Source organism: Olea europaea, chromosome 16 (genome assembly GCF_002742605.1).
Source record: "Olea europaea var. sylvestris chromosome 16, O_europaea_v1, whole genome shotgun sequence".
NCBI lineage: Eukaryota > Viridiplantae > Streptophyta > Magnoliopsida > Lamiales > Oleaceae > Olea > Olea europaea.
Window position 1 is genome coordinate 7,922,315 of NC_036252.1, and position 17,175 is coordinate 7,939,489.

General features: G+C 35.3%; 1 protein-coding gene across 1 annotated transcript; it reads left to right on the forward strand.

Moving 5' to 3' along the window:
• Nucleotides 1-11,160: 11,160 nt before the first annotated feature.
• On the forward strand, nt 11,161-16,175 carry LOC111412584 (reticulon-like protein B11). The gene is made up of 6 exons (XM_023043519.1): nt 11,161-11,247; nt 14,646-14,685; nt 14,838-15,018; nt 15,337-15,478; nt 15,594-15,663; nt 15,750-16,175. The coding sequence occupies exons 1-6, from the start codon at nt 11,161-11,163 to the stop codon at nt 15,917-15,919; spliced, it is 690 nt and encodes a 229-aa protein (XP_022899287.1). The 3' UTR covers nt 15,920-16,175.
• Nucleotides 16,176-17,175: the final 1,000 nt, after the last annotated feature.

Here is a 17,175-nt window from a genome sequence, read left to right on the forward strand (position 1 = left end):
TGAGCTTGATTGTGGAGAATGGGCAATAGGTAGTCGATGGATTTGTGTATTTCGCACTTGGATTGTGTTGTGGATTGGTGGGACATTATCAAATTGGTATTTTGTAGGGTTTATGAAGCATGCATGCTACATATTCGATAAATTGTCTAAGTGAAGTTTGTAGTGCATTTTGAGCAATCTCCAATTAGAAAATCTGAATATATGCATTCCCATATACGTGGTGATCAAATGCCATAGAAATTGAGCTTGAAACACTCACTTACCAACCACACACATGTAGGCACAAGTGTTAGGCTCACATCACTTCACAGCACCCACTTCGTCCCTTGTGTTTCGTCCCTTGTGTTAAGTACCCGTACATCCAATGAGCATGAAATTTGAATATGTGCCACTTCACACTACATACCTTCATATGCCCGGAGGTTGCTCGGAAAAAATTCGGGTTTTCTCGATGATGTCCGGGGGTGAAAGTGCACACTTAATCACGAGTCACTTGACACATTTTGGATGTTTTGAGCTTCATTTGTGTGTATATTGTTATTTTTCCGTCCGTCTACATTCTCAAGCATGTTTTCTTGAAGTTTGCATATACCACATTCATAAACACATGAAAAGCCATCAAATCCATTTTGCAACACTTAGGCGCATGGCTAGGTCACGGCACCCTACGTCCCCTACTTTACACCGTTATTTGCCACACCAAACGAAGTCCAATTGCTTTGAAATTTGAGTATATGGTAGATCTTATTGAATACTTTCATATGCCTGGAGATTGCCCAGGAAATTTCAATATTTTTTTATGATGTCCGGGGCCGAACATGAGCACTCGATCATGGGTTCAATTTTTCAAATGTGCATGTTTCGGCTTAATTTTTCAGTTTTTCATCTTGGCATACTATTTACACTACCTTGAATGTCATGTTTTGATAAGTGCACACCAAGGAATTCTATATGCATGTCGAAGCAAGTTTGAGAGATTTGTGAAATATATGTCTTGCTAATCTCATTCTCCCTCTCGTTTTTCAAAATGAAGTTTAATGAATGTTACTTATATACCTTTGCAGGACGCCTCCAAAAAGAACATCAAAAGGAAAGCAGAAGATTGGTTCCATATCTGGCACAGCCGGACTAGGGAGCCCAAAGGGGGTGTCAGGCGATTTCTATCTTCTGACAAAGCAGCCCGTTACGTCAATGTTGTCCGTGAGTGGGCACTCATCCCCGAAAGACCAGTTAAGTTGGATGATTTCTCGAGTTTTGAATTGGTTTATTTAATCCACAACTGTGGTTGGGAGAAAGTGATTGAAAGATCACACCTCGTCTATGAAAATTTGGTGAGGGAGTTCTATGCCAACTTCAACACTGAAATAGACACACCTGGATCTAATCATCTGCCGCAAACATGGGTTCGGGGCAAATGGATCATGTTTTCACCTAAAGTAATTCATGACTACTGTTAGCTCAGTTGGACTAATGTAGTCCTAATCCTGCATGATTTCAACTGGGTTGAGGTTGCAGAAGTTTTATTGGGACGTGAAAATGCTTGGCCTCTCTCTACTGCAGATTGGTATCAGATTGACCTCACCCCTTCTATAGTCAGCCTATGGTTGTTCCTCTGCCACAACATCAAGCCCGTTTCCCATAGGACGACATTCACAAATCAGAAGGCGGGGTTCATCTATCACTTAGTTCGGACCAACAAGATTGACTTGGCCACTTACATTTACAACCAGATACACATTACAGGCACACCTCACTGATTTTCCTGAGCTTGATAAGTAGGGTTTGTAGAGCTGTAGGCATACAAGTTCAGCCTGGGGAGGCACCGGAGAAACCAAGTTCATATATCAAGCGCCTCACACTCGAGGCCCAGGACCGGGCTAGAATTAAACATCAACAGAAGTTGGAAACCGAGCGTCGTCGACAGCAAGAGGCTGAAGAAGGGCAAGTAGCTGAGGACTTGGAAATGCCACAAGCCCTGCCACCACCGGCTGACATAGATACCCAGTTATTGAGGTAGATGTTTGCCACTATGACTGGACACAGCCGAGACATGTAGAATCTTCAGCACTCATTTGGAGCACTGAGTGCCACCATCCAGCAGGTGCAGACCGATAACCATCCAGCAGGTGCAGACCGATATGGCATCCACATAAAACTTCGCTTCTACTGCCAGCAGTGAGTCCCTTGCGGCACGACGATAGATAAGTACCTTTGACGGGCAATTGGGCATGTACGTTGGCAGGATGGATGGTATACAATGGCGGGTAAACGACACTTGGGACCGTCTAGGGAGTTTGGAGACAAGGGTTCAGGCTATACAGGTGAAGCAGACCCAGCAGTCTGCCATGTTGAGAGAAATCTTATCCCGCCTTCCTCTCCCTCCTGGAGATGATGATGTCAGACCCAGCTTTTTGATCAGGAGAGTACTGTTTACCCATTTTGATTTTTCTTCTTCATTTTGTCCTTAAAATTATGTCTTTAATCTTTTGTTAATCTTACATTGAGGACAATGTATTAACTAAGTTTGGGGAGGGTGACATAATTTTAAATCTCTATCTGTGTTCATCATTATCTATTTTCCACTGTATTCCATTACTGCATAATGTATGCATGATGAGTGTTAAAAAAATTACATTTTATTTAGTTTGTTTTAATTCTCTTCATGCATGCTTGTGTGGGCTTGATAACCTTGTTAGCTATGATGATATTATTGGACTAGTTTAAACTGCAAAACTTTGGATCTGGTATTAATTAGACTAACTGATACTTGTTGATGCAACACTTGACATTATCTATGCACGCTATTCATGCTTGACATATTAGGTGAATGACAGGATTTTGGGCATAAAGTAGGAAAAGAATGATAACCCTCTATTGAATTAACCCATAAACTATTTTAAGACAGTTTGGTGATAGTTGAGCTATTATAGGAAAGCATTGAGATGAGCGGGGGCTCCATGCATGAACTTTATTGTGTGGTTTGCCTAGACCAGTGGAGTGAAGAGTAAGTGAAAATCTGAAATTGGGAGTTGGTTTTGGAAACTAAATGTCTAGAAAGATAACAAAGGGCATAAAATTAATATGTGAGAATAAAATACTTCTTTTTATGTCTTTATGACTCGAGCAAGTAAACATGTAAGGATATTTCAAAATCTGGTGCCCTAAAGCCAACTGGCCTGGGAGTCACCGGCCTAAAACTCGATACATGGGTCATATAGAAAGTAAGAGGGAAAGAAGTTAATAAAAAGTCATCTGATCGAGCTTTTATAACTCGAGTGAATAAGCATGCAATGATTTAAAACCTGGTACCCTAAAGCCAACTGGTTTGGGAATCACCGAGCTAAAACTCATTACATGGATTATATAGAAGCAAATGAGAAGATGATAATCAATCAAAAATTTGAGAAAGGTGAGAAAAAAAAGAGAGATAATAACATGACGAAAAGCCCTTGGACATTTGGTTGAAGAGACTATACCTCTGAGACGAGGTAAATAACCTAATTTAATCTTGAGTGTCGGAGCAATCAAACTTAGGAGAGCTTTCACTTGTTGAAATGTAAACTTGTGATAGTAATACTAATCCAAAACTACGAGAGGGTGGGGACTACAGCTATGTAAACTCCTAATTTTAAGACACAACCTCGGGATAATTGAGTGAAAAGAATAAGTTTGGAGGTTGTGTATCTCTCGAGCGAGTAAGAATACATTTGAACACTTGGGGTCGGGACTCAAATTTATCATGAACCTGATATGTTGGCATGAATTCACAGACACACGTCAATTTGCATTTAACAGGTAAATGTTGATGTCATGTTTGCATTGATAAATTTTCATAAAGTTAAATACTTAGTCTAATCCCGAGCCACAACAGGGTATTAAGCCATGTTTGTTCATAATTAAGTCACTATCTTGTTTGAGAACAAACAATAGTTCAAGTTTGGGGGAGTTTGATAAGTGTGTTTTTGCACATTTATTTAGGTCACAAACATAACTGAATAACGAGCAAAATGATTGAATTGTGACTTCATCTCGTTACATTTGTGAATTGTAGGGAATAACGATAAACATGGTGAAATTCAGGAGAAGAGACGCGAAAAAGGACTAAAATGATGCAAAGTGAAAGTTCAGGGACCAAGGTGCAATTATCCAAAAGTTGACCCGATGAACAGATCGAGAAATTGATTAAGCTAATTGCCAATTGATGATATCTTGGGATACTAGAATGGAAAAAATGAAGAAAAGATGTCAAGAAGTGAAGGATTCAAGTAGGAGGACCAAAATGAACATCTTTCATAGTTGGTAGCACTATGCGACCGACCCTCTATGCGGTCGCATAGAGGCAAATCGAAAGTAAATTGCCACAAAATTTTTACTCTATGCAACCACATAGAGATGCATACCGGCTAAAATTGCAGTTTCCTTTTTCCGCCGAAACTCTTATGGAAACAATATTTTTAGGGTCATATATAAACAAAAACTCGACCAGAACGAGGGGAACACTGTTTTTACAAGTCTTGAGAGATTTTGAAGGAGAAACAAAGAGAGAACAAGAAGAAAACATCACGCCAAGTGAAGATTTGATTAAAGCTTGATTCGGGTGATGACGTTTCTTCAATAATTTTTGTGTTTTCTTCTTTTTAGCATGTTAGGTTAGATTTTTCATTGTTAGGAGATCGATGAACCTTGTAATACTACGTTCGATTTTTTATTTGAATTTTTGACTTATTTAAACGCATGTTCCGAAATTGAATGATTTATTACGTTTTTATTTTCATATGATTATTGTGCACGTAATTATATGATTGTGGTGGCTTGTTTTATGCATTCGAAAGGAGGAAAATAGGTTCGACATAGTATAAATCATCATAGGGTCCGATAGGGGATAGAAATATACCTCTATGCCTTGTGTGAATTATTGGATATTCATGAATTTATAATGCATTTCGGTATGTTAGTATTCGTTATAGAGATATAGTCGAATCACATATTGGGATAGGTTTGGCATTGCTCAAGAGAGATTACTAAATTAAAATAGGAATACTAATTCATCTTTTGTGGAACTGTGTGTCAAATTTGCACGATTGAAAATTGAACGGGCATTGCTTGGGGATTCGTGATCCTAGTGCGTTAGTAAATTCATTAATTCCATAAATTCTAGCAAATTGTGTCCAAGTCATCTGCATTTAACATATTTCTTTCATTCATAATCGCATCATAGTTACATCTTCTTTAATTAAATCACAATACATCAATTTTATTTTCGTATTTCGGCTAAAGTCATAATAGGTTGATTTGAACTAATTCAATCCTTATGATCGATACTTGGACTCATAGTCCATTTTAATACTTATTAACGAATCGTACACTTGCGGTGAATTTTGAATCGAATCAAATAATTTCGTGAACAGGCCCGACGTAATTTTTTTTTTTTTTAATATATGGGGTCGCCCCTTCAATGAGGAGCCGATAAAACCCTTGTAGGAAAATGCCCTCCTTAATACTTTGTGCCGATATCATTATCACATTCAATTAATAAATATACGGATAATTTTATTAGACAATATGAACAGTAGTGGTTGATGCAGGTGGGGCCATTAGGGCCTCATGCCCCCAATGAAATCTGAGGTTTTTTTTTATTTTTATTTTTTTATAATAAATAAATAAATTAATTAATTGAAATATGCAGTAAATAGAAAATGGTTGTGAAAAATCAACATATAAATTTCAACAACTCCAACATTTATTCACTAATCATCTAAGGGTGTTTTTGAGCCATATTATTTTGGTAATAATGCATTCTTGAATAATGTATTGATGTAAAATCTGTGGTTAAAAAAAAAGAAAAGTTTTTGATTTGCGTGTAATATTATTTTATTGAAGAACGTGTGGTTGAAATGATGTCAAATCACTGTTTAAGAATGCATTTTTTTGAAATAATGTGGCTCAAACAGACCCTAAATATCTAACCTTTATGTCAATCTTGTCAAATTTCAAATAATACTTCACAAACTCAGGTATTCTTCTCATTACTATATATAAATATGATAAAAACACATGGGCGTAACTTTGTTTATATATTTCATGTGTTGCCTTCTTGTAATCGCAACAAATACTCATTTTTTAGTATAAAAAATATAGGGTTTATGATTTAAAAAATGAGTGAACGAATTATTAATATTTTGTGGATTCATTTGGGTTGTGAGAACAATGGATCAAAACGTAGAGAGAATTAGAATTTTATGAAATGATACATTTTATACTTTTAATTGAACTAAGAAAAAATAGCCAATTCATTTACTTTTTCAATATTATTATATCACTGCATCATATGTAAAAATTTTGTTAGTTAACTTATGCAACTACGGAATTCTAGCATGGCTATTCTACTTCTTACTACCACATAATTGTTTACAACCCTTGCTGATGAATAGCATTACAAACCATATTCTTCAATTTAGTACATGATTTGAACAAACAATGTTGAGCATGACAAATTTAATTGCCGAATATATCAATGGTATATTGGAGTACTGCACGTTACTCTTTATCAGTCTAGTAAGTTGGACTCTTCCCAATACCCACTTAACAACATAAGAATTTCTCGAGAAACGATGTGTTTTTAAATTTTTTTGATAAGAGAAATGAATATTTGGACATATATTATGATAAATCATTTTCAACTTTCAAGACTTCATTTTGTATTTGGCATTTTTTGGCATAGCAGCCTTCCAACAGAGCGGTGGGCAGCCTTCCTCTTACGGGGATCGAACATGGACAAGAGTTGTGGAGAATACATATTCTACAAATAAATATTTCTTTGTGCTTGTTCGATGCTATTAATTAAAGATATTTGAATGGTTAACTAATTGGAAGAAGAAAAAAGGGGATATTGACACAAATGTAACATAAATAAAATAAAAATGTGGATAGGTGAGAAATATTAGTTTCCCATTTGTTTGTTTATATATATATATATATATATATTATTTTATTGGGTTCAACTATGTTACTATTTGATCTCCATAATTTTCATTCATTACATCATCAATTCATGCTTTAAGTTATATTTCCAACTTATAATCTTTGCCCTTCGACAACTATTATAATGAGAAATTTGGGTAAAATGTATTTTGAAATAATAGCTTTTAGGAGGATGTGTAGTTTAAAATATATATATATTTTCGATATATGTTTAATATTATTTTATTAAAAATGTATGATTAAAAAGGAAAGAGAGAAAAATGTATTAAAATTTTAAAGGGAATCGAACAAGAGCTTTAATCCATTTTAACTCGGAATTAGGTTACTTGTATTTGTACATCATTGATAACATTTCATGATGTGTAAAAATCGAGGCCATTGATTATTTTTCTTCTTGTTAAAATCAATGGAAAAGCTGTGTGCCATATCATGAAGTGTAAACAAAACTATTACCAATGAGGTAAGTTTAACAAAATTGTATAATTTGTGGATTGATCTTCATAATAATACCCCATCCATTGTATGAATATTTACTACGCCTTGGATAAATACTCCATCCATTGTATGAATACTTAATCTGCCTTGATAACCCTAAGAAATAATTGCTCGATGTGCTGCCAGTAAATTCGGCCAAAATATGAGACCAAAGGGTTCGAAACAGAGACTCTCTTTCTATTGTTGCTCTTCAAATAATAATAATAATAATAATAATAATAATAATAATAATAATAATAATAATTCAATCTAGTGAAAGTACACTTTTTGATGAATTGACGAAGATCAATTCCTTCATTTCCTAGATATTCATGGAATTTCTGGCCAGGAACAAATTCAAAAATTTCAACCACTCAAGTAAATCTTGAATCGTCCCTTTCATCCGTATCATTTTCTTCAATTCCCGAAGTTTCAAATCATCCCTCTTGCTAACTTCCAAATATAAATATTAACATTGATTGTAAAAATTAAAAGATATTTCTCGACTTAGGGTCGAAAATGTCGATCCTTTACACCCAAACAGTTGGGCTTTATGGAGTGTTTACACAGTCCAATCTTAGGTGGTTTTTTTTTTTTTTTTTTTTTTTTTTTTTGGGTAAATGGGCCAAATGGGTCTCATCTGTTCGTAAAAGGTGGATACATTGACAAATGGGAAAAATTCATAAATCATGTATTAACTATGCACAATTCAAAGACCATGTTTTAAGTTTAACTAATGCAAAAATCAGGTTTTATTTAATTAATTAAAAATATTTATTACTTGAATATAATAAAGTCATAATAATACAATTAATGGTCACGTGTACACAATTAAGGTCACAAATTTATTCACTGGTCACATATCATGAAATTAATTGGTCACGAATTATTTTGAGGTCACAAATCAAAATTTTGATAGGTCACAAATTATTTCAAGGTCACAGATCACAATTTATCTAATGATTTTATCGGTCACAATTTATGTTATTGGTCACAAATTCAAAAAATTATAAGTCACAAGTCACATATTTTTAAATTTGATGGTCACATATTAGTTTTTTAGTCACAAAATGATCGAATTTGAAAGTTACGGATTAATAGTCAGTCACAGGCACTGAATAGCTGGTCACAGACACCAAGCACCCAATCCAATCCACCACAATACCACCACCACCTCCACCGCCACTGGCCATCGCCCTCACCCTGTCACCATCGCCACCAACACCAATACCACCACCCAAAAATTGACGACCACCACAGTGGTCACCTGCAACACAGTCACAAACACTAACAAACATCCCTACCCCAGGTCGTCTCACCTACAACCACCGCCACTAACATTACCGCCAATGCAACTGCCACCTCCACCGCAGCATTACCACGTCGTCCCACCTACAACCACCACCAACATTAACGTCGCTTCCACCGCACTAGCACCACCACAAGAAAAACCATCCAAACCCACCACACAACTACCAAATCCACCACCACACAAACACTACACCATCACCACAAAACACCAAGCTGGTATAGAGCTTCGCCTGTGAATAGTCGTCGGAGTGAGTCTGCTTCACGGCGGTGCAGTGAATCTGCTTCGTGCTGACTGGTACAGTGCTTCTCCTGTGAAGATGCTGCTTCGCCGCCGCCACCGTCATTTTATCACTGCAACTCACGAAGATTCGCGAAAGGAAATGTGTGGCGGTGCAGTGATCTGCTTCTTGACGACTTGGTGTATCTTCGCCGTGACATCTCCTCTTCATTACAGCAGCACCGCCACACCGGCAACGGTGCTCCGAGCGGTGGTGGACTCCGGCAGTTGAAGGCGGTGGATTTTTGATGTGGGCGGTGGACTTCGGCAATTCAACGAACAGGGTAGCGAGAGAGATGGGAGAGAATGGAAAGAGGGAAATTGATTTAGCCTAGGGTTTGTAGATATAATTATTAATTTCAAACCTGAATTTTGATTAAATAATCTTTGCACCCGACTTTTGCATTTTATGACGATGAATAGAAAAAAAAAATTAATAATAATAACGATGATAACCAGAACACAAATATTTAAGTAGAAAATTTAAAAATGGAAAAAACGACATGCTATATAAAAACAAGGAAAAATTGCAGCAGAGGCCCCAAATCTTTAAAATATTAGCAGACTTTACCCAAATCTTTAATTTGTTGCAACCGTCATCCCAAAACTTCTGAAACGTTGCAGCGGGGCCCCTTTGGTCGATTTTCATCCAAATGTCTGTCAGTTGACTGAAAATTTGACTTTCATCATGTTTTAAATTTTTTTGAAAGGGTAAAATAGTAACTTTCTATTTACTACATTAAAATAAATTTAAAAATTAAATTTAAAAAAAAAAAGAAAAAATAATAATAAACTGTGTATCATCTTCCCCCGCCATTTCCATCGACCACCGACCAAATATTTTTCTGGTAAAATCATTCCAATATAGTAGCAAAAGAGTGAAAATCGTTGGAAATAAAAATCAGAGACCCTGCTTATCATGCTGAATATATCGTTGAAGTCTAGCAAATAGGCTAGCATAAAAGAGTAATAAAATTTGATTCTGAGATGGAAGAGGAAGTAGATGTATCTATTACGGACTTGGAGAAAGTAATAAGAGAATTTTATACCCTCGCGGATGAGATGATGAAGATTAAACTTGAGATTGAAAAATGAATTCCTTACTCCAGGATTTTTTCGCAATCACGACCTGTTCGTTGTGGCCAAACTAATATGGTGAAGACTTGACGGAGATCAAGGATTGATTGTGGGCAGCGATAGTGAGTCCACCACTCATAGCTTTAGATGGCGTCAATGGAGCTGATTGGGCAGCAACAGTGTTGGCATACTGAGCAATATTGTGGAGGAAGTGACTAGCTAGAGAGGTGTGTAGCCTAGGCTTGGGGCGGAGAATATGGAACTCGAGATACGGTTGCGGGAGGTGAAGGAATGGAGAATTGAGGCTAACAGCCTTCGGGAAGCCATTGCACAGTGTCGATTTCTAGAGACAGGGAGGCTGGGAAAGACGATACACAATTTATTATTAATTTTTTCTTTTTTAATTTAATTTTTAACTTATTTTAATGTAGTAAATGGAAAGTTACACTTTTACCCTTTTAAACAAATTAAAAATATGGTGAAAGTCAAATTTTCAGTCAACTAACAGATATTTTGATGAAAACCGTCCAAAGGGGCCTCTGCTGCAACGTTTTGAAAGGTTTGGGGTGACGGTTGTAACAAATTAAAGATTTGGGAAGTCTGCTAATATTTTAAAAGTTTGGAGCCTCTGTTGCAATTTTTCCAAAAACAATTATACACTTGTAAAGGGTAAAAATTGAGGGGTTCTTGTTGATCTGGCCTAAGCAGCATAACGGGCTAACAAAATACTGGGCTCATGACATTCGGGTCCAGCATAGGTCGTAGGAGGCCCAATTAAACATAGCCCATTAGCTTAAAAGGCCACGTATTCAGAGCCCATTGTCCCACCTCAATTCAACATTAGTAAATGTCAACCCAATGGTCTCGGCTCATTTGAGGAAACAATCAGGCTAGCTATCTGTTCGGCTTGACTAGCTGTTAGCCTACACATGGATGCAAATTACCAACTCAAATTTAGGGATAACAAAAAAATTCGATCAATCCGATACCCACTGGACCCTGCCCCGAGTGAGGTTGGGATTACTAGCCTAAATGGGTAAATGGGGGTGGAGCTAGATGGAGGTTGTTGTCCCGAAACGGGCATGGAAGGGTATGGAAAAGATGGTTCCCAATTGGCTACTTGCACCGTTTAAAGTTAATTTCAAATCTAAATTTTTCATCAAACAAAAAGAATAGAGTTATCATTATTTTTAAAGAAAATACTAGATGTTCTTAACAAATTGAAAAAAAAAAAGTAATAATTTTTAATAGCTAAAGATAGAATAAACAAACACAAAAAATTAATGGTGCAACCCCGAACCCATCCCACCCTACTTTAACCAAGTATAAGGGTGGGACAAGACGACAAAAATAATCAACCGGACGGGGGGCGAAGAATGGCCAACTCACCCCATATCTTTCCTGTTGCCTTTCTAACTCTGAATAAGGAATGAAAAGTAGCCAGAATGTAAATTTTGGATCACACAACACATTTTTAAAAGATTTGAAATCTTAAATGCAAATTACCATTTTTTTAAATAAATTAAGGGTTAAGAAATCATTTTATCCTTTTAAAAAATTTTCAAATCATGATTAAACGCTACGGATTTTTGAATGAAAACTATACGGCCGTTTTTCTGCCACAAAGTTTTGAAAGGTTTGTGGACTATCTACTACGATTTAAAGATTTTGGTATAGTTTGTAATATTTTGAATGATTTCAAACCTACATAAAAAAATTTCAATTTCTTTAATAATTCTCCAAAAACTCCCAATATTATGAAAAATAAAAAACCTTTATTTACGTGTCATTATCGTACCCATAACTTACACATTCTCTGGATTTGGCGTCTTAACTAATTTAGGTAAAATGGCACTTTTCTTTTGTGTCTTAAGTTACTTACTCAAAAGGATTTTTTAAACGTACAATACAAAATATTGAACAGCGACGGATTCGAAATTATTCTTCAGTGGGGGCGAGACAGAAAATTAGCTAAAAAAAATTGTGAAAAAAAATAATCTGAAAATTTAAATTCAACAAGGCTGAATTGAAGGTTTTTGAAAATTCAGTGGGGTGGCCAACCCCATTCATCCCTTACTTGGTCCGCCCCTGATATTGAAATTAATTAACTTATCAAATGAGTCTTACACTCTTACTTAATATTCGAACAATGAAATGCACAAATTAAACTAGATAATATATACTGAATAATGTTAAGAAATAAAAATATGTTAAATTCTTATTTATTGTAGTGTCTAAATTTCAATTATATTTAATACGAATTATCAAACGCCTCTCTCTATCCAAAGAGTTTTAATTCATATCATGCATGCATGGCTGCCGAAAATGACACGAATTTTTGGCATTTTGACATCTGTTTTACGTAAGTTAATAAGCAAGTTGAAAACTGGAGCAATTCCTCGTATCTTGTTGATAGAATCATTTTCCAAACTCAAATATTTTCCTTCTTCACTTCAAACTTCCCAAAATCTATGGGAACAAACCAAATTGATTGATTTTCCCAGCTAGAGTTAAAAAGGAGTTGGTACAAGTGACATGGACTGCAAGCCAAGTGTAAATGTGATTAGTAGACATAGAGATTATTATTATTTTCTTCATCAATATTTTATTTTTATGTCAAAAATAGGGTTACGTCTAGATTTATTTAGTCGAGAGATCCCTTTATTAACAAGGCTTTGAGCAACTCCACATTTGCTCTAAAATGGATAATGATTATCGAACCTCAATTTATATATGAGTTAATCAAATATGATAGGAAGGTGAATCAACGTGAATTCAAGAGTCACAACAAAATAAAAATATATCTCATTATATTGTCCAATTATATTAAGCATTTGTAACATATTTTATAATTTTTTTGATATTGTTTATTAAGTCAAACGAAATATTCTTAACAGAAGCAACTTTGAACCGCCAAAGTTGACACTACATATTTTGAAGAATAGTGCACATTCTCGAAGTCAAAACCATAGGCGCCATCTATAGTAACCATTTCAATACTATAAATTCATGTGCTGAACCTTGTGGAATTTCCATTCTGAAAATAGAATAAACTCAACCCATTATACATATTTAGTGACACTTGACGACATTCAAGTCAAGTCCGGATAAAGGGAAAAGATCACAAGACTTGCATAAAATTATTGGTTGGGTTAAGCACTCTGGACCCAGTCCCGGAGAGGGACACAAAATCGTTCATGCAGCCAATCACCAGTGAATACAATCCATTATTGTGTGGATTTGTTTTTCTTTTCAAAGGTTACGCAAAAATAAAAGGAAAATAAGTTGATGTCAACAAGATATTTACTATTAGAATCCTTGTAATATCTTACATGACACTATGTTCGAATAGAAAATGTAAAATATATTATATAAGCCGTTAGAATGAAATAAATTCCATGCTCGACTTATTATTGTTTACTTTCTTGTTTCTTAGAACAATTGTTGGTGATCACTTTTAAGATTATTTAAGTGAGAAGTCGAAATTGAGTTACAAAAAAGAATTAGTACACATTGCAATTATATAAATCATATTTTTAATGAAAATAGGTCCCCCCAAACCTAATTATGTCATCAGGTTTCAAACTTTTAATGTTTGCACTTACATTTCAAACTTCTTAATAAATGTGCACTCGATCCACTGCATCCAAACTTGTTGGAAATGTATTACTGACATAGTTGCTTCGTTAGACTTTGCACCATAAAGACCGTGGATCTTTTGATAGTTCTCGAAGATCTTCCATAGTAATGAACCTCATTCGCAGCCTATTACTTATACTATAAAATCAAGTTAGAATTATATTATTTTATACCGTCCAATATTACTTAGGAAAAATGTACTTTAATTTTTAAATGGGAATACGGAGAACTCATTCATCTCTCTCAACATGTAACATATCTTTCACTTCTCGCGATTTATCTCCCTCACAAAATTTTAGAGATAGAGCTGTAGAGCCGTCAAGGTTGGGATTCAACCTTTATCCTTCACTTCTCATTTCTCTAGTGTACCTGTATATGTTGTGAGAGGGTTAACTTATTCTATTAAAATAAGCACTAGACATACTTATTTTGAATGATGGCTATACAAAAGAAGTATCCAATAACGATTAAAGTTTAATGATGCAAAGAAAAAAAGTACTCCTAAACATGCTCTAAATTCCAACACGATGCAGCCAAAGCAATAATATTTTTAATTTCCATCAGCTTTGCCCTTTGGATACTACAAGCACAGATCTTCCACCAGCTCCCCCTTCGTATTCACATCCCGTCAAAATCGCCCTTTCCTTCGGCAAGAACCCTCAATCTCCACCAATTAAAGTTTAATGATGCAAAGAAAAAAAGTACTCCTAAACATGCTCTAAATTCCAACACGATGCAGCCAAAGCAATAATATTTTTAATTTCCATCAGCTTTGCCCTTTGGATACTACAAGCACAGATCTTCCACCAGCTCCCCCTTCGTATTCACATCCCGTCAAAATCGCCCTTTCCTTCGGCAAGAACCCTCAATCTCCATGGGCGAATAGCATCGATGCTCTGTCCATCTCGCGATCGGCAGCGGCGCAGGTATAATATCTACAATGATACGTGTTCGAGTTTTAATTTTTTTGGACAATATTTTTAAGTGTACCAAACCCAGTACTTATTCATGATTTCAGAAGGATTTGATAAATTATTTCAAGCAATAATTTTTTCATGCGGTTCATTTCTTGATGCAGTTGCAAATGTGTTGTTGTGGAAGAATTGGTTTGGGAGTGCTGCTCTGCTTATCGGTTCCACCGCCCTTTGGTTACTATTTGAAAGAGCAGGCTATAATCTCTTATTAGTTATTTCAAATGTCTTATTGTTGCTTGTAGTGATGTTGTTCTTCTGGGCCAAATCTGCATTATTTCTCAATAGGTAGCATAAATATGGACGGACTTACGTATCTCAGCACGTGGGATTTAATGCCTTTTAACTTCTTTCCTGATTTGTTACTGTATTCTCCTTAGCTGAAGTTATATCTGGCTAGAAATTATTTCATTACTTGCAGAAACTGTTTGATAGGTTATTTCATTGTTAGGACTGACATTTGTTTCACGTGCCTGCTCACTTGTTTATCTGATGGTTGGTGCTCACTTGTATATCTGATGGTGGGTGTTTCTATGTGCAATGTAATCCACTCTTATATACTTGAATCTTAAAGTTAAATGAATTGATATCATTTCTTGATTTTAGACCTCTGCCTCCTGTTCCTAATCTGGACATTTCCGAGGAATCTGTTGTGAAAGCTGCAGATGAGATGCGAGTTTGGGTAAATCGAGCATTATCCATTGCACACGACATTGCCATTGGTGGAAAGTTGGGACTGTTTGTTCAGGTTATTTACACAGTTTAATTTGTTATTTTCATCAAGCAGATAAAGTTTATTGACCCTGATTGTGTACTTGATTAACTGAGGTTCTTTTCCATACTACGTGTATTTTGCTTGTTAGGTCTTTTTAGGCTTGTGGATGATCTCCTACATTGGAGGTTTCTTCAACTTCCTTACCCTGTCTTATATTGGTCAGTATTTGCTGGATCTACTCTAGATCTCTGTTTTTCCTCATAATATATAGTTGTAATGTGGGACTCTGTTGTCATTATTGCAGCGGTTCTTCTTAGTTTATCACTACCTGTCTTGTACGCCAAATACCAAAAGCAAATCGATGAAAAGCTGATTATAGCGCGTCAGATTATTCAGACACAGTACCGGAAAATCGATGAACAAATATTGAGAAAGATTCCAATGCCTTCAAACAATGATAAGAAGACCCAATAGATTCAGTGTAATTTCCTCATCCTCGACTATCTCTCTGCCCCCTTGTGACCATAGTCCTTTTTTGTATCATTTGTCATGTGTTGATGTACTTGACAAAGTCCTTAAGTGCTCTTGTGCATGCATTCTTGCGTCATTCTTAGACTAACATACTGCGAACAAGCATTATCATGATGGGCATGCCTGTGAGTCGTATGATTTAATTTTACAAAACTTGTGTACAATTGACAAATAAGTGTTCTCACTTGGCATTTCAAAACATTAAAGGAAAAATATTGCTGCTGAATTACTCATACACTTTTTGAATGCGACTTTATGATGAAATCAAGCCATGCATTTTTTATCAACTGTTGATTTATATAATTACCCTACTTTTTGAGGTTAAGCATATATCTCAAGGTGCAAAAAATGTGATCTTCTCTCTGATAATTTTTGTTGTTCTTTTTTCTACAATCAACTAGCTTTAAATGAAGAATGTTATAACCATTAATTTGGGTGCATATTGAGACGGTTGCTGTTCAAAGGACTGAGAGTCTGGGACTTGTAATGTACGACAAAAGGCCCACCAACGTTTATATTGCATCACTAATGATAAGTTATTAAAATATTAAACTGAGTTGCCTATGCTCATCTTTGATTTGCTTTTGACAACTTATGTGGTGAACCTTTCGTTGATCCTATTGGTTTGGCTTGTCTAAAATAAGTATCTTCCTAGAAATTATTTGTAAGAATCCCATTGAATAGCTGAGAGTCCTTTTCCTTCGGCGTTTTCATAAGTTCCTAATATACTTTTCGTTTTACAATCTAATTTGATAATACCAATGTATATTTGTTATAGCCTTTTCATAATTTCTTAATATACTTTGAGTGCATTTAGCACTATATCAGACCGGATAAAGATTAATTTAATTATATCCTGAGTTTGATGCAAGATTCAATTAATTTGGTCAACTTATTCTATTCTATGTTAACCAAATAAAATAATTTAAGGTGGATATAAATCACTTGAACTCACTCACAATTATCATATTCAATCCTTCTAGTTGCAAAAAGAAAGAAAGAAAGAAAAATATGTGTAATAATTCTAAACAAAGAACAAGAAACCGTAACTTACCTATAAGCAAATAAGTAAGCTTTAAAAAAAATAAATGAGCTCTAAAATAAATAATTTTTGCATGAATCAAAGTTAAAAATGATTAATCTTTTCATTTTGACATTGACATAGGAGATACCTAAAAAAGTAATTTTTAAAGTAAAAA